This window comes from Diplodia corticola, assembly GCF_001883845.1.
Source record: "Diplodia corticola strain CBS 112549 chromosome Unknown scaffold34, whole genome shotgun sequence".
Classification (NCBI taxonomy): domain Eukaryota; kingdom Fungi; phylum Ascomycota; class Dothideomycetes; order Botryosphaeriales; family Botryosphaeriaceae; genus Diplodia; species Diplodia corticola.
The window spans coordinates 50,594-67,064 of NW_017971513.1; the positions used below are offsets into that span (position 1 = coordinate 50,594).

General features: G+C 57.1%; 7 protein-coding genes across 7 annotated transcripts; 3 read left to right on the forward strand and 4 right to left on the reverse strand.

Annotated features, from left to right (window-relative positions):
- Window positions 1-224: 224 nt before the first annotated feature.
- Window positions 225-1,781, reverse strand: BKCO1_3400021 (uncharacterized protein; the record flags this gene model as incomplete). Its single annotated transcript, XM_020274637.1, has 3 exons — window positions 225-766; window positions 834-1,524; window positions 1,629-1,781. 3 exons carry the CDS (start codon window positions 1,779-1,781, stop codon window positions 225-227), a joined length of 1,386 nt encoding a protein of 461 aa, XP_020129290.1.
- Window positions 1,782-2,818: 1,037 nt separating this feature from the next.
- Window positions 2,819-4,049, reverse strand: BKCO1_3400022 (sgt1 and cs domain containing protein; the record flags this gene model as incomplete). The annotated part of the gene is made up of 2 exons (XM_020274638.1): window positions 2,819-3,352; window positions 3,402-4,049. The coding sequence occupies 2 exons, from the start codon at window positions 4,047-4,049 to the stop codon at window positions 2,819-2,821; spliced, it is 1,182 nt and encodes a 393-aa protein (XP_020129287.1).
- Window positions 4,050-4,363: 314 nt separating this feature from the next.
- BKCO1_3400023 (uncharacterized protein) lies at window positions 4,364-4,810 on the forward strand (the record flags this gene model as incomplete). The annotated part of the gene is made up of 2 exons (XM_020274639.1): window positions 4,364-4,561; window positions 4,613-4,810. 2 exons carry the CDS (start codon window positions 4,364-4,366, stop codon window positions 4,808-4,810), a joined length of 396 nt encoding a protein of 131 aa, XP_020129288.1.
- A 378-nt stretch (window positions 4,811-5,188) lies between these two features.
- Window positions 5,189-6,421, reverse strand: BKCO1_3400024 (uncharacterized protein; the record flags this gene model as incomplete). Its single annotated transcript, XM_020274640.1, has 1 exon — window positions 5,189-6,421. The coding sequence occupies one exon, from the start codon at window positions 6,419-6,421 to the stop codon at window positions 5,189-5,191; it is 1,233 nt and encodes a 410-aa protein (XP_020129284.1).
- Window positions 6,422-7,747: 1,326 nt separating this feature from the next.
- BKCO1_3400025 (thymidylate kinase) lies at window positions 7,748-8,478 on the forward strand (the record flags this gene model as incomplete). The annotated part of the gene is made up of 2 exons (XM_020274641.1): window positions 7,748-7,977; window positions 8,043-8,478. The coding sequence occupies 2 exons, from the start codon at window positions 7,748-7,750 to the stop codon at window positions 8,476-8,478; spliced, it is 666 nt and encodes a 221-aa protein (XP_020129285.1).
- Window positions 8,479-8,577: 99 nt separating this feature from the next.
- On the reverse strand, window positions 8,578-10,329 carry BKCO1_3400026 (giy-yig catalytic domain-containing protein; the record flags this gene model as incomplete). The annotated part of the gene is made up of 2 exons (XM_020274642.1): window positions 8,578-9,646; window positions 9,905-10,329. 2 exons carry the CDS (start codon window positions 10,327-10,329, stop codon window positions 8,578-8,580), a joined length of 1,494 nt encoding a protein of 497 aa, XP_020129291.1.
- Window positions 10,330-10,936: 607 nt separating this feature from the next.
- On the forward strand, window positions 10,937-16,370 carry BKCO1_3400027 (phd transcription factor; the record flags this gene model as incomplete). The annotated part of the gene is made up of 4 exons (XM_020274643.1): window positions 10,937-11,383; window positions 11,490-11,538; window positions 11,594-15,191; window positions 15,242-16,370. 4 exons carry the CDS (start codon window positions 10,937-10,939, stop codon window positions 16,368-16,370), a joined length of 5,223 nt encoding a protein of 1,740 aa, XP_020129292.1.
- Between the last annotated feature and the right edge of the window lie 101 nt (window positions 16,371-16,471).

Genomic DNA, 16,471 nt, shown 5'->3' on the forward strand with positions numbered 1-16,471 from the left:
TTCCAACCCCTTTGCGTTAAATAACGCAGGCAGGACGCCGCGAAGGCCTGCAAAAGTTTATCAATAAAAGTTGAAACAATAGTCATATTAAAACAATGCATCGGGGTGAAGAAGAGGAGAACAAGACGGAGACGTGCGCGATGACAGAGTATATATTCACAAAGGACTGCCGGGAAGCTGCCAGTCACCAGCCTCGCGCCTGCCCATCTACCTACCCGCCAGCCTCACAGCTGCGACCTCGTGCTGTCGTCCGCACCCGCCCTAACCGGCACCTCCGCCCAAGCCTGCTCAAACCCGCAGCTCCTGACCCACGCCGGGCCGCCCGCCTGCGTGCCGTCCAGGCCCATGGCAGCGGCCCTCCGCCAGACCTCCTGTCCATTGACAGCAAACCCCCTCCTCTCCTCCTGCGACAGCGCGTCGCATGCCTGCGCGCCGTTGGCCACAGCCCGCAACATCTTGGACACGTGCCCGTCGTCGTCGGTGAGGCCGTTTACGTGGTCGATGAGCTGCTGCCAGCCGCCATTTGCGTAGCTGGGCAAGCGGTAGTCGACGAGCTCGGCAGGCAGGAGCTTGGGCGCGCCGCGGGAGGCGTAGTTGCCAAGGTCGAAGCGGCCCTTCCATTCGAGAAGGCGCGCGCGGGCGTCGGCCGGGAAGAGCGGCGAAGTGAGGAAGGAGGTGAAGAACACGGAGGAATTGGTCGAGTGCATGTAGAAAAAGTCCATCTTGTGCGTATGCGGGGGCCGCTGAGCGGCAGCGGTGAAGAACACTGAGTGTGTGTGTGGTGTGTTAGCGGTTTCTTGCACTTCAAGAGCCCGTGTGCGAGAGATGCCTACCAGATGCATCAATCATCTCCGCCGTCTTGCGCTCCAGCTCCCGCTCCCGCTCCGCCCCGTCCCCGTTGACGACCCACTTCGCCGCGATCTCGCACATCTCCTTGCCGGCCCTCTTGATCACCCCATCACGCAGCCTGTTCGGATCTTCCCACCGCGCCGCACCCGCCGTCTTCTCGTTACCCCTAATCTCCTCGAGCAGCTGCACGAGCCTGACGCCGTAATCCGCCTCCCCGCTCTCCTTCCTCTCCTCAGCCACCTCCTCCGCGCCGAGCAAGAACTTGCCGATCCAGGCATCGTGCGTCGCCGCCTGCGCGAGGCCCTCGGCGACGACGGCGGGCTGCGCGAACTCGACGCCGAAGCCCACGTGGATCAGCGGGTGCAGGAAGCCCGCGAAGGTGCGCACGAGCAGGTCGTCGGCGCGCTCGTCGCGCGCGAAGAGGTACTCGCTCAGCACCGCCCGCACGCCCTTGGCCTCGAGCTCGGCCGAGAAGTGCGCGAGGTAGTCGCCGTAGTAGGCCTCGTCGCCCAGGTGCGCGGCGAAGGTCGAGCGGCTGCTGAGGTCCGCCGCGACGCGCGGGTGGACCGCCACCGGCGGCCGCTGGTAGGTCCGGTTGGCGTCGTACGCGGCTTGGATGGAGGAGGGCGGGGCGCCGAGGGCGTAGAGGGTGAGGAGGTGGTGGACGATGTGGTTCTTGGAGGGGGATCTGTCAGTCGAATCCAATGAGGGAAAGGGATATGAGGGCTATGCTATTGAGGGAGATGGAAGCTGTAGGTAGATGGGTCTCCCGAGCTTACGTGAAATCCTTCACTGTTGAAGTATATATGATGCTTTGTATGGTTTTCTTGCAGCAGCTCCGACGCCTTCTCGGCCGAGTCCTTCCTCAGCGGCGCGACGAAAAACGCCGGCTTCTCGTTGGCCGTGAGTTGGATTTTGGTCGAGGTAGCCATGTTTCTGCGTAAGATGCGAGTCTGGAGTTGCGCTGTCGTTAAGAGTTTGGGATATATGGCGCAAGTCTTTGGCCAAGTAAGTGCGTGAATCTTGGTTGTCTGAGCCGTTGTCGAGACGGCTTGTTAAATAGCCTCTTTCTCTGCGCAGAAGACGGCGCGTTTATATACGGCGCTCTAGAAGCCGGCGATCACGAAAGCTTTGGTCTCACAACGACGGAGTCAACGGGAATAAGAAAAGCGCGAGGGAGCGAGGTGTGGGCAGAGAGGCAATTGGATCGCGTTGTTAGCGACCATCGTAGCAATGCAGGAGGGGAGCGGGGCAAAAGGAACACCAAGGCCATTTCGTGAGATCCTTCCAACTACTTGGTCCCTGCCCCCGCTTGGGTTGCCTTCTTTGGTGGTGGCCAGCCATCCTGTAAGGTCGATTCTGACGTATGAACATGCGGTTGACACATGATCTTCGGGCTACACGATTGGTTGAAGCTTCAAATGCTGACGGACCGCGGCTCGGACACAAATGCCCGAAAGCTCCGCTGAGTAAGGGGAGGAGGTCTGGAGCAAAACACGGGGAGCGTGCCATAGGCGGTGCCAGTGCATTTCACTTTGTCAGCAGTGCTGAATGTCTCGGTGCCTCGGGGCGCGAGCCAAAGACGTCATTCCGCCCCGCTTACCAGGAGCACAGTTGGTGACGGATTTGCCATTGCACGCACGTGGCAGCTGAGAGAAAAGTTATAGCAACCTTAATTGTGGCCAATTACTACTCCTTGCATGCCAGCTTTTGCTCACTAGGGAATCCCGTTCCCTCCTACACCAGGTATCAATGTAATGCCCATATCATCCAGTATGAAAAGCTCCAAACGCCATCGCAATGCAATCCGACAAAAGAAGGTACCAGGTTAAAGTAGAGGTACCCTCGGAATCGCCCGTCTGGCGGCAAGGCGGAGAAGGAAATGAGGAAGTGAGTAAAAGTCTCCGAAGACTATCCAGAAGTAATTCGTTGGCTGAGGGCGAAGACATGACAGGGCACATTTCTTGCCTCAAGCCTCCCACTGCTTGGCTTCCATGCCCTCAGGCGGGCTCGTCTCCACCTTTGCCTTGCTGACCTCAGCCCAATTGGTGCTGAGAGCCGTGCCGTTGCTTTCCTGGAAGCTCTTCATCATAGCCCTGCGCGTGTCTGGGTCTGCGCCCTGGTACAGCTTGCGGAAGAAGGCGTTGGCAGGGTCTCCGCCCTCCTCGTCATCTTCCAGGCTATCGGCACTTGTATCTTTGGGCTTGGTCAAGTCGTTGGCCACCTTATCCCAATCCTTCGGCCCGGAGCGCGACGACGTAGGGTAGGACGGAGCCGACGCGGTTGGCTTGGCAGAAACCTTGGTGGCGGCGGATTGGACCAGTGACTCGTCCGTGCTCTCCAGCGCAGACCACTTGAGGCCCGAGGTGGCTTTCTTGAGTATGATTTCGACCTTGGAAGGAGTGACGTTGTACGTCGACTGGTCGGGAACGACAGGCGCGAAGAGAGGATCGAGGTTGAATTCGTACGTCGTCGAATTCGCCGTGGGGAAGGATACCGCCAACTACACTTGATTAGCTCCAGCGACGCGACATTTGTTGAAGTAAGCTTACACTGCGTTCTTCTATCTCGACCGTGACCTTGTCTTTGGGCACACCCTTGGCTAGGATGCTGATGGTGACGCTCTCGCCCGATGAGTACCAATCATGCCTGACCTTGTCCGCGGGAGTGAGCTGTGGAACGCTGGGAGTCGCCGATGCCTTCTGCTCTCCCTTAGTGGTGGAAGAGTCGCTAGACTTTGTGGACTGAGGCTTGGGTGCAGATTCAGGTTCAGTGTCGGGGACGTCGACAGCAGTGACCTTGAGGGCCTCGTCGCCCTCGGGCAGGTTCTTAAGCTTGCTTTCGATCTTCATTGCCCACATCGGCAGCGTCTTCTCATTCTCGTTGAACTTCTTGACAATGCCAAAGACGTGTCCTGCGTTTGCGTATTGTCCCAAAGCGAATAGGGCGACGGCGCGACGATGCTGGGCTTCGCCGATGAGCTCGCGCTTCTGGCGCTTGTGAGCAAGGTTCACGGCGATCTCGGCATCCTGGAGCGCTGCTTCGAGGTTGGGCGGCGAAAGACGCTGATAGGCGGTGGAACGGCCGATGTAGTATGAAACCGCAGTGGGCTGTGAGGCGAGTGCCTCGGTGTACTTCGCAACTGCGACGTCGTACTGGCCGGCCTGCACAGCGTCCTGGGCTTTTTTGGCGGCGTCCATGGCAGTTGACGGTGAGGTGCTGTCGGGATGGGTCGTAGGATTGGATGGAGAGCTGTAGGAGTTCGTTTACTTCTGAACTGAGCGTGAAGCAGCGGTTTGCAAGGGCGGTTGCCTGCTCGTAGCCGTTGGGGTTGGTGGGTGGTTGAATTGGAACCGCACAGAAGCTCCGGCTGCCTGGAGACGCGCTTGCCCCGCCGTGCACGCACAGGGTTCGCCGAAGCTCTTCCGAAGCTGGGGTTGAAAACACCGACGTCATTGCATCGCGTCTCGTCACTCTCACTTCTCCAAAACTCTGGTCAATCCTTCCTCCCTGCATGTCGCGCGTCTCGCACCCCTTGTACAATGCTTTGATCCGCACGCACCACATCACCTCTCGGAAGAAGGTTGCCAATCTGAAGAAAGCCGCCGACAATCATGGTGTGTATGCTTTGCTGTGCAGTGGAGGCTGTCCTGGAATAATGTATGCCGAGGGAAGCGCCAATGGCGTGAAGGAGTGGGTGTCGTCAGTCAATGTAAGTGGAGAAGCGTCGCCCGATCACACCTCTCCACTGACACCTCCGCAGAGACTCCGATACAAGGATTACCAACTGGCCGTTCGCCCAGCGCCTATCACGCCGGAGAATGATGCCTCCGGAATTCGCGACGTCCAAGTTGGTTTGTTCGAGGTCGGGACGGTAAAAGAATTCGGTGCCATCATGCAGCAACGAAGCGTCTGGTCCTGGTGGAGGAAAGGCATGGGATACGTTGCCGAAGATAACTAGGAACGTTCTGGTGAGTGTTGAAGCAGGCCGAGCCGCCTCAAGACAGTGAGATGCCGACGGAAGAAAGCGTTCCCAGGAAAATCGAGATCAAGCAGAATGCAGCAGCAAACAAGAAAGGCTTGCTCAAAACAGAGGTGTCGTCTTAGAAAGGAATACTTGCTGAATAGAGAATCCGCTCAAAGAAAAGATGCAAGGCGCCCGATGCGGCAACAAGGATTGATTCCGCGACCAGAAATGAAAAGGACGACTGATGGCTATTTTTTTGTGGGTTTTCTGTTTTGAATTTTTTTTTGGATTTCTTTTGACGAAGCGTCCGAAGATGGAGGCTGATAGGTCAGAAGAGGTCGACAGAAGAGGTGAAGCCGACAGAGATGAGATTCAGAACAGGAAATCCGTGGGATAGAAGCCGGAGAAGTCGATCATGGACTCAGACCTCAGCAGCCTCCTCGTTCTCCACTTTCTCGATCTGTTGCCCTTACGCCGACGCGATAGGAGGAACAAGGGCGGCGAGAGCGGCGAGACAGGCGCAGAAAGGACGGGCGACGGCGGCAAGACTATGACCCTGGGGGATTGGGTCACGGGGAACGAGGAGAGGTGACGACGGCAAGGGCGGCTTGGCTGACTCCGGTAGCGTTGGGATGAAATGGGGCGGAAGGACGAGGAACCGGAAATGGCAGGACGGCGAGAGGCACTGTCACCCGTCCGTTCAACATCGCGAACCTCGCCTTCGGCCTCATTATACCGAGCTCCAGGACCGCGGGCGGCAAGAAGAGCGGCATCGGCGGCAGCAGCGGCGCGGAAGCGGGCGCGGAAGCCGTACTCGCTGGGAGGGTCCAGAAGTCCGTCGTGAGTCCAAGGGACTCGGTCTCCGTTCTCTTCTCTTTCCTCCTCCTCCTTCGCTTCCTTTTCTTCCTTCTCCTTCTCCGCCGGAGCGGGCGCGGGCTGGATGATGGAGGGCAAGGAAGGGGCGAACAGGGGACCCATCCCCAGACCGAAAACGAAAGGCTCTCCCTTGGCGGCGGACTTGGTGACGGGCGTGAGGCCGGGCCCGTGGGCCGAGTCGTCGTCGTCGTATGAAGGGCAAGTGTAACCCCGCTTGCCGCGGGCAGCGAGAGCAGCTGGGGAGATGAAGCAGTCCACTGGGAGACTGTCCATCTTGGCGAGATGGTCAGCCTCCCAGTTCTCGTTGCCGTTGGCAAGAGCGGGTGAAGGCAGAGGAGAGGGCGGCAGCGACGGCGCGAACCAGGACCAGGGCGAAGGCCAAGCGCCGGGCATCTGCTGCTGCTGCTGCTGCTGCTGCTGCGCCGAGGGCAGGAGGATGACCAAGGACCAGAGGCGACGGAGACCGGGGAGGACGATGTGCGCGGTGAGGAGGCCAAGAAGACCAACCCCACAGAAGTAGAGGCGGAGGGAGCGGCGGCTGAAGTCGTCGTCGTCGTCGGCGTCGTCGTCGGTGATCGGCTCCAGGAACTTCAGGTCGACGACGCAGAAGACCAGGTAGCCGATGAAGGCGCGCGTGAGGACGTGGATGCTGGAGCTGAGCGCAGTGCCGCTCAGCGTCATCCAGGTGGCAGCGGTGGTGAGAGCCACGACGTCGTTGCAAAGCGACATGATGCTGTTGGTGGCGATATGGTGCTGGGGTTGCAGAATATCTAGTCAACGGTATCAATGTGGAGCTTGCTGGGGTGCGCGGTGAAGAGGAAAGGTCGTAGGCTGCGCGCTGGAGGGTGAAATATAGGTGGTGCGCCTCGCTTAGCGTGTTATTGTTGATGAATTAGGCAACTGCGTGGTGAAGCTCAAGTGTGAAGAGGGTTTTCAGACGTGTTAACCACCTCACTTACCCTGCGCGGCCTGGATGTTTCCACGAGGGTCACCGGTTGGCACCAATGGAATCAATGGCATCGAACCGGTTACCAACAGGCAATGGTTTCGCTGCATAACGTCCAACTCGGGCACGCCGTTTCGGGTAATGCTAGAATCTGTTGACAGACACAGATGTTGGTAAGGGTCTCAACGATCACGCTGCCACCAACAATCTTAAAGACTGCGGCTGCTGGAAGCATATATGTATCCCAAAACTGTACTCCATGTAAAAATGAAAGTCGCGTAACTTGAGGTGGCGAAGTGACCAACTGTCGGCCCAGTGTTCGAGACGCGGTCGCGCACAGCAGCATGTGGAGTTGTAGCATTGATTTGGCCAAAAACGCAAAATAAAAAAACTCCAACCAAAATTATGAGGAGCCATGCTACGCACGAGAAATGAACAACACTAGCTTCAGTTCCTTGCAAATGTCTCTTCTGAGTTATGTCGCATGTAGCGCGGGTTCCCTCGCGAAAAACGAGCTTGAGAGTGCGCGCCAACAATACTGAGCGAGAGAAAAATAGCGATTGACTTAACACAGGATCCAAAGCTACATTATAGACTCCTCCTATTGTCTTCAGACATTGTCGCCCGGCGATAGGCAGTTTCCAATCGTGTCGTATTGCAGAACCTGCTTAGACAAGGCGGGCGTGCTTGAATCACTCTCACACAAGCATACGGCGTCGCAGCATGAGGCTCGAGGTCTAATTCGCGAAGCGGCCAGCGGCGCCCTTGGAGTTGTGTGTTGAGCTATCGTGATGCAGAGGAGAAGAGTGAAGCGGCAGTGTCGCGAGACGAGATGTCGTTGGCAGGGCCACGTGAGCCCGACCCACTCAAATCCTAGCCTGGTGCCGATCAGGGCGGCCCGCATCCTTGCACCGAGCTTTGCTTGCACCACAACACGTCGACCAACCCGCCGACGAAATCAACATCGCAAACGTCAAGTTCCAGGATTCGGTGCCGCGCTCCAGACGGTTTCCGCGTACCATCTCTGCACCCGTTCGGCATCAATTCATCACCAAATCCGAGGTCCAAGCAAACCAACCACGCGACCAAGCGCGCTCAAGTACGGACCCATGCGTGGAAAGCTCATCGTCTTCGAAGGCCTGGACCGCGCCGGCAAAACCACCCAGTGCGGCCGTCTCATCGTGCATCTGCAAGAACATGGCCACCGCGTTGTTCATATGCGCTTCCCGGACCGCACCACACCGATCGGCCAGATGATCAACGCGTACCTGACCGGCGCGAGCGAGCAGGAAGACCACGTCATCCATCTGCTCTTTTCAGCGAACCGCTGGGAAGCTGCGTGAGTCTCCTTCCTCAAGCCCGATGCTTAGCGAGGGTAGATGACACTGATCCTCCAATCATCAGCGCCAAAATCAAGAATCTCGTCGCCGAGGGGACTACCGTTGTTATTGATCGTTACTACTACTCTGGTTGTGTGTACTCGGCCGCGAAGGACAACCCATCTCTTTCACTAGAGTGGGCTAGGCATCCCGAAGTGGGGCTGCCGCGGCCTGACCTTGTCGTGTTTCTGGACATTTCGCCTGAGAAGGCCGCCCAACGTGGTGGTTTTGGTAGCGAGAAGTATGAAAACTCCAAGATGCAGAAGCGTGTGCGGGAATTGTTTACCGATATCAAGACGCTTCAGCAAGAAGGTCAGGATTTTGTGACGATCGATGCTGGAGCCGCTGAAGAAGAGGTCGCAAAAAGAGTCGAAGAGGCTGTCTTGAGAGCGGTTGAGACGGTTGACGAAACAAACAGTCCTTTGAGACTCGTGGAGTCGATACGAGGCAACGTGGATTGAATATTGAGCGGACAGGTAAGACAGGGTATCATATCAGGATCTACAGAGAACACAGAACAGGTACAGAGAGTACCAAGCCTTCTCGGTTCATTACAGCTTCTAATCCAACTCCTCAGCATCATCCCAATCGCTGTCTTCGATCACTATCGGCGAGAACTCGCGCGTCGTCGTTCCCAGAGTTGCAGTGGCCCTCAACTCCTTTTGCGGTTCATCCATATCAATGTCTGTGTCTGAGTCTGGCTCAATACCGTCTCTCTGGTGATACCATTCGTCGATGTCTTCAAATCCATCGCTGCCTTGAGGCGAATCCCGACTTTTCATAGAGTGCGGCAGGCCGTTTTCAATGTCCGGATACTCCGACTCATCTGAGCTGCCATCACTTTCAAGTGCGCTCACCGCACCAACCACACCTACCGCAGCGGTCACTGATGCTTTCGTCGTCGAGTTCGATGCTGCTCTGCGTTTACGTTTTCTGCAAAGGGAAGCGATCTCTTTCTCGCCACGGATCCTAAGGCTTAGTTCTTTCATGAGTGTTGGCCACTGCGTGAGCCTCCCACAGCTAGGACATGTGCCTTGCAAAGGCATGATTGCATCGGGGTTTCCCTCTTGCCGTAGAAATGCCTCCGAGAGACAGGTCATGTGCGAGATAGCCTGACAGTCGTCGTGCGGACAGACCAGCGTGACGCACTTCTCTGCCTGCATTTGTTTCTCGCACACCACGCATGCGAGCTCCCTACCCTCTTCTAGGAGAACTCTGCTCTTCTCTAGATAAGCCTTTAAGCTCTCATAGCTGACATCAATACCCTCAATGCCCTTTCCATTGCCAATCGCCTTGGAAGTATCGACCGTTTTCTCCGCATCTGGCCTTTGGCATACTTCCGGGGCGTCTGCTTTTTCCAGCTGCACGCCAATGGTGCTCCTGAGTTTGAACGGTGTGCTTTTTGTCCAATCCTTCCAGGCGCAATATACATCCTCGGCAAAGAATGTGACGTGTAGGGGCCATCTGTAAAAGCTCTTGACGCGTAGAAGAAGATGAAGGTTGGAGATTCTGTCCTTAAGAGGGAGCCGCGATGGGTGACGGACTTTTTTGCGACCTTTTTTACTTGGAGCAGTAATTCGGTCCTCGGCGGGGATATGGCGTGTAATGTGAGTGTTTTGCCATGCCCATCTGTAAGCACGTTAGAGATCAGGGTGACGGTAGTCGGACGATGGGCTGTTTCAGGGCGGAGGTTCGAAGTGGCCAGAATGCTGGCTCGCTAGAAACACTGGGTGGGGAGATCGCACGACCTGCGATCGGCTCCACAGTGGCTCGGAAATCGCAAACATCCCGCCCGAGATGCGCTGGAAGCTGAGGAGCCCCGCGCGAGGATAAGACCGGCAGTGTGGCATGCTCAGGTAGCGATCACGTGACCGGGCTCATACGTACTCGAACTGAAGTGCAGCGATCTTGGAAGGGAAGCCGGTGACGATGCAGGCCATCTCCCACGGGCGCAACTGCTCGCGGTCTGTGCGTGTAGCGCCACCTGTGGAGAGGCCGTTGTGCTGCCTGAGTCGGCGCAGTGGGTTCGGCGTCGAGCCGACGTAAAGGCTTGCAGGCTTGACAGTAGACCGCAGGAGGTAGCAGCAGTAAAAGGCAGGGATTGGTTTGTCCATGACGGCGGCAACGGCTTTGAGCGAGGCCTTTGGACGCATGTCGGTGGCGGTGAGGTTCGCTCGGCGCTCGGGAGCAAAGCGTGGCGCGGGGGTTGAGGTGAGGTTCGACCGGAGGACGAGCCGGGTGAGGGCTGCCCGTGGTTGTTGCGTGGTTGGGCGAACGACGTCAAGCGGGCGGCGGAGCGGAGCGGCGGGCATGGGCGAACGAAACGACCTTTGCAGCACCTCACCACGCCGGCAGGCGGCGCAGCGCCGGGGCTGGCGGCGGCACAGGGCAATGCAGCATTGGCGCACTGCAACAGAGGCGGCCAGCGAGGACTGCGGGTTGTCGCATGAACATCAAAATCGAGTGATCGTCGCGAAAGCGGTCTAGCCCTGGTAGGCGCATCCGCTGTAGGCGTGCGGCGGCGGTCTTCCTTCCCTTAGCCAAGTTCCAACGCCCACGCTCACATTCCTTTCATTCGACCGTCGCCATATCCGTCCGAATACCTCGCACCCGTCAGCTGCCCGGCCACTCCGTCCCCATCCAGGCCGCGCCTGCAGCATCGGCATCCTCGCGCTGCCTGCAGCTTCGACCCGGCGCCCGGCGCAAGTCATTCATTCGGAAAGCTGCCCTGACAGATATCCTCCCACATGCTCGGCCCGTAATCCCAACCCACCCACGCCTCAGCGCCCTGGACACGCCGCTTCTTTTCTCGCTCCGAATCCTCTCTCGCCCGAACCATTCGACCACCGAGCCCGCGCCCGCCAGCACAATCGACATCCGACGCTCACGCCGAGCCGGCCACGGCTGCATCCCGACACCATGGCGGTTTCTTCCGCCACCGCTGCTGGGCCCGCCGCTGGCCAGATAACCTTCCGCGCAAGCCCAGCCCAGCCCGCCCAGGCGACGTCTGCACCGCGAGGTGGCAAGATGGCTGCTCAGCCCTCAAGCACCGCCAACAATACGTCGCACGGCTCCTCCAACACCCCGGCCAACGGCTCCAGCAGCTTCCCGCTCAGCGCGCGCAAGGCCCAGCCCTTGAGCATGAAAACCGTCGAGCGACGCGGCACCTCGACCGCCGCGCGTGAAGTCTCGCGTTCGAACAGGCTCTTTGGGATCGAGGAAGCGCCCACGTATACCCCCACTGCAGAAGAATTCAGAGACCCTTTCGAGTATATGCGCAAGATCGCGCCCGAGGGGCGGAAGTATGGCATAGTCAAGGTCATCCCGCCCGAGAGCTGGAATCCCGACTTCGCCATCGATACCGAGGTACGTTAGTGAAGGATCTCGGGATGGGCTGTAGCGACGACCGGGGGTTTAGATGCGCTTGACGTCTTTTCTTTGTGAGCGACCGGTCGGCTAACGCGACCTATAGAGGTTTCATTTCCGCACGCGTAAGCAGGCGCTCAACTCCGTTGAAGGAGGTGAGTACTGGAGTCCGTTACCCGGCCACACCCTCTTTGGTTCTAATTAGACCAGGCACGCGAGCAAATTTGAACTACCTCGATCAGCTTGCCAAGTTCCACAGGTCACGGGGCAACAATCTCAACCGCTTTCCAAGCGTCGACAAGCGGCCGTTGGACTTGTACAAGTTGAAAAAGGCCGTCGAAACCCGTGGCGGATTCGACCGTGTCTGCAGAGGCAAGAAATGGGCCGAAATCGGCAGAGACCTGGGTTACAGCGGCAAGATCATGTCTTCGCTGTCGACATCACTGAAGAACTCGTATCAGAAGTGGCTCCACCCCTACGAGGAGTACCTACGGATCGCCAAGCCCGGTGTCCATCAAATGCTTGAGTTTGAGAATGGCGGCCCTTTCACTCCGTCACCAGCGCCGTCGCCACTCAAGAAGTCTGCGCACCAGCAGACTCCTCCAGGCAGTTTCCGTTCCGATTCACCAGCAGCTCGTGCGTCTGCTGCCCTGAATGCTTCTATTCACGAGAGTTCAGTCCCACCGCTTCCACCCGCCCAAGAGCTCCCCCAGCCAGTCAAGGTCTCATCAGGTTTTACTGCTGTAAATTCAGGTGGCTTCACGCCTGTCAATGCGTCCCATCAACCCGCTCCTACGTCTACTGGATTCTCAGCCATCAACAGTTCGTCAGCTACCCAGCATTCCGCCCACTCGACCCCCCAACGGTTGGGCGAGAGTCCGCTGAATCTATCTGCAAACAATACGCCGGAGATTCGACCACATGGCTTTTCAACGCCCCTTTCAAATGGCCATCTCAGCCAGTTGAAGAGAGGCCCATCCGAGGATTCTGAGTTACATGCCAATGGGGAAACCGACGCTTCTGGAAGGCGGAGCAAACGCCTCAAGAAGGACTCGGCCCCGACTGTGGCAGGATCCCACATGACTCAACCACGTGTGTCGGCACCCCGCATAGGCGCCCCCAAGGACCGCTCGAAGGAGAAGCCTGGAGACTACTGCGAAACTTGTCGGAAGGCTTCCGACCCAACCGCGATCCTATTGTGCGATAGCTGCGACGCGGGATATCACCGCTACTGCTTGGAACCGCCGCTGAAGTCCACCCCTGACTATGACTGGCACTGTCCTAGATGCCTCGTCGGTGATGGCGAGTTCGGTTTCGACGAGGGTGGTGTTTACTCGTTAAAACAGTTTCAACAGAAGGATCAAGAGTTCAGAGCAGAGCATTTCCGAGACAAGCAGCAGTTCGACCCGGTGCTCAATGCAAAGAGGCCTCCTACAGAAGATGATGTTGAGAGGGAGTTCTGGAAATTGGTTGAGAACGTTACCGATAAAGTGCCAGAGGTTGAGTATGGTGCCGACGTCCACGTCACAACACACGGGAGTGGTTTTCCAACTCTGGAGAAGGAGCCGCGTAATCCTTACTCGACGGACGCGTGGAACCTGAACATCTTGCCGCTGCACCCAGAGTCCCTCTTCCGCCATATCAAATCCGACATTTCTGGCATGACGGTTCCTTGGCTATACGTTGGCATGTGTTTTTCTACTTTCTGCTGGCACAACGAGGATCACTACAGCTATTCGGCCAATTATCAGCACTTTGGCGCTACAAAGACATGGTACGGCGTACCAGGCGAGGATGCTGAGAAGTTTGAGAATGCGATGCGTGAAGCCGTTCCGGAGCTGTTCGAGACCCAGCCTGACTTGCTCTTCCAGCTCGTCACCCTTTTAACTCCTGATCACTTGAAAAAGGCAGGTGTAAGGGTCTACGCCATCGATCAGCGCGCTGGACAGTTCGTTATTACTTTCCCCCAAGCCTACCACGCCGGATTCAACCACGGATTCAATTTCAACGAGGCCGTCAATTTCGCACCTGCCGATTGGGAGCCCAAGGGGGAAGACGGCGTTCAGCGCCTACAGGACTTTAGGCGCCAGCCGTGCTTCTCTCACGATGAACTTCTTCTCACCGCCGCAGGTAGCAAAGACGTGACTATCAAGACGGCGAAATGGTTGGGCCCCGCTTTGCAGCGCATGTACGAGAAAGAATCGACTGTTCGAGAAGCGTTTTTGTCACGACACAAACAAGTCAGCATGAAGCCATGCAAGGTCGAAGGCGGATCGAAGGGTCATTGTGAGGTTGGATTCGAAATCGACGACCGGGATCTTCCAGAGGACGACTACCTTTGCAGCTACTGCAAGGGTTTCGCGTACCTGTCGAGGTATGTCTGCAAGAAGTCTAGAAAGGTTGTATGCTTGAAGCATGCTGGCGTGTTCGAATGCTGTGCCACGACTGAGGATCATCGCTTCTCCGGAGCAAACGGCGATCACACACTGGTCTACCGCATCGCGAACGAAGATCTTCGCGGTGTCATGGAAAAGGTACTCGAGAAGGGTACGCTTCCTGATCTCTGGACCGCAGAGCTTGACAAGTATCTCGCAGAAGAGCCGAAGCCGGAACTCAAGAAACTTCGCAGGCTGCTCAGTGAGGGTGAGAGGATTCCTTGGGCGCTGCCTGGTCTTCCTGAGCTCAAGCGGTACGTCGATCGTTGCAACGATTGGGTGGAACGGGCAACAGCTTTCACCACCCGCAAGCAACAGCATCGCCGCAAGAACGAACGACCCTCACGAAAATCCACTACCAAACAATTAATGGAGCAAGAAGAACGGGAACGCGAGATCCGTAAAGTCGAAACCCTAATGAAACTTCTTGCAGAAGCGGATGACATCTCTTTTGAATGCCAAGAAATCGGCATTCTACAAGAGCTCATGGACAATATCAAGCACTTCCAGAAGCGTGCGCGCACCATCCTTGCTGACAGAAACGTGCGTCCAACCCCGACGCAAGAGCTTGATGATCTGCTCGAACTTGGCCGGAACTTCAATCTGGACATTCCCGAGGTCGAAGAACTTGACAAGTCGTTACAACAACTCAAGTGGTATGACGAGGTTCGCCTCTACAGAGACAGCGTCCACTCCCTTCAGAGCATTACGGATTTCATCAAGCGCGGCCAGGAAATGGGCATCGTCGAGGGCGACGTGCATATGATCTGGTTGAAGGAAGAGAAGTCCAAGGGAGAGGTGTGGGAAAAGACCGCCAAAGAAGTCATGGCCTCGGAGATGGTCAATTACCAACAACTTGACGCGCTGTCGCAGCAGGCCAAGCACCTCCCGGTCTCCCTCGAGACTTTGGCCAAGGTTGAGGCCATTTTGAAGAAGCAACGCGATGCCCAGGAAGAGATCAAAGCCCTTTACGAACAAAGCAAGGACCCGGATTTCAGGAAACGGCCGTTCTACAAGGAGGTCCGTGAGGCTATGGAGGCCCTCAATGAGCTGAACAGCAAGCCTCCTGGCACTATTGACCTCGAGAGAGAGCAGAAAAGGCATGAAGACTGGATGCGCCGTGGCAAGAAGCTCTTCGGTAAGGCCAATGCGCCTTTGCACATTCTGCAGCAACACATGGACCTTGTGGATGCACGCAACGAAGCATGCTTTGACACTAGGGATCAACCGCGTATGCCGGTTGAACCTGCCTCGAGAGAACACACTCCGGTGTCAGGAGACGAGAACGGCGTTGGCTCAACGCGCGACGTCTTCTGCATTTGCCGCAAGCCCGAGGCCGGGATGATGATCGAATGCGAGCTCTGTCACGAGTGGTAAGTTTTAGAGATGGCCCGCACTCCGGTCAGTTCTAATTTCACGCTAGGTATCATGGCAAGTGCCTGAAGATTGCTCGTGGAAAGGTCAAGGAGGACGACAAGTACACCTGTCCCATCTGCGACTATCGCGTCAAGATCCCTCGCGATGCGACACGCCCAAGGCTGGAAGATCTCAACAACTGGTACGACGAGATCCAGAACCTTCCCTTCCAGCCCGAAGAGGAAAAATGCCTCAACAACATCATCGAAAAGGCCGAGAATTTCCGCAACTTCATCTCATCTCAAATCAACCCGCTGGTATCAAGTCCAGAAGAGCTTATATCTCAACGCTTTTATCTTCGTAAGCTGGAGGGTGCCGACATTCTATTGGCACATGAAACAAACTTTTTCCGCCAGGAGCTTCACAAGTGGGCACCAGTGGCTCCTGAGCCGCCGCCAAAGGTAGAAGTGTCTCTCTCCACGCGCAAGCCACGCCCTACCAAGCAGCAGAAGATGATGGCGCAGCTCGGCATTGAGAACCCGGACGACCTTCCACAGCATCTGCGTACGAAGCAGCATCACTTCAAGCACAAGGACAAAGACAAGCGCGACAGCATTAGCAAGGCTGGTGGATCTCAGCAAGAATCGCATACTCCTCCGGGCCTTCCTCATGGCTTCAGTGAGACTGCCAACGGCATTGCTGGGCCCAGTGGCAGTGGGCAGCAGCCGACCTTCTCCTACCCGAGCCACATGGCGAATCTCATGACATCGACGTACGGCAGCACAACTTCTCCACATCTCACGACGGCTTCGGGGACGATAGACCCCTCAATGTCGGCGTTCGCGCCTCACGCTCGTGGTGCGGCTTCCCCCCCTTTCCAGCCGGCGTCGCCGACGACGCCGTCCAACATAGATTCAGGCATGTTCAGCAACAATGCGCCTTTCGGAGCCGACCCTGGTGCTGCCAGCCCTGCGCGCAGCAACCTGTTCCAAACAAGCATCAACAGTAGCCAAGGCGCTGGTGACGGTGGCGAAGGCATGCGAGATCTCTTCGCCGACTTCACGACGAATGATGCAGACGGCGACGGCATGGGCCCGCCACCTACAAGCCATGCCGAAGACGCGTTGAACCTGACGGTCAAGGATGGCGACGAGAGGGAGGAGAAAGAAGACACGAGCGAGTTCCTTCACGACTAGGCGGTCATGCCAAACATTTTCTTTCTCGTCTTTGCGGCGCACACGGATTGGGACGGTCATGTCTGGAGATGAACAGACGGTTACGAGGCAGCATCCGCTTA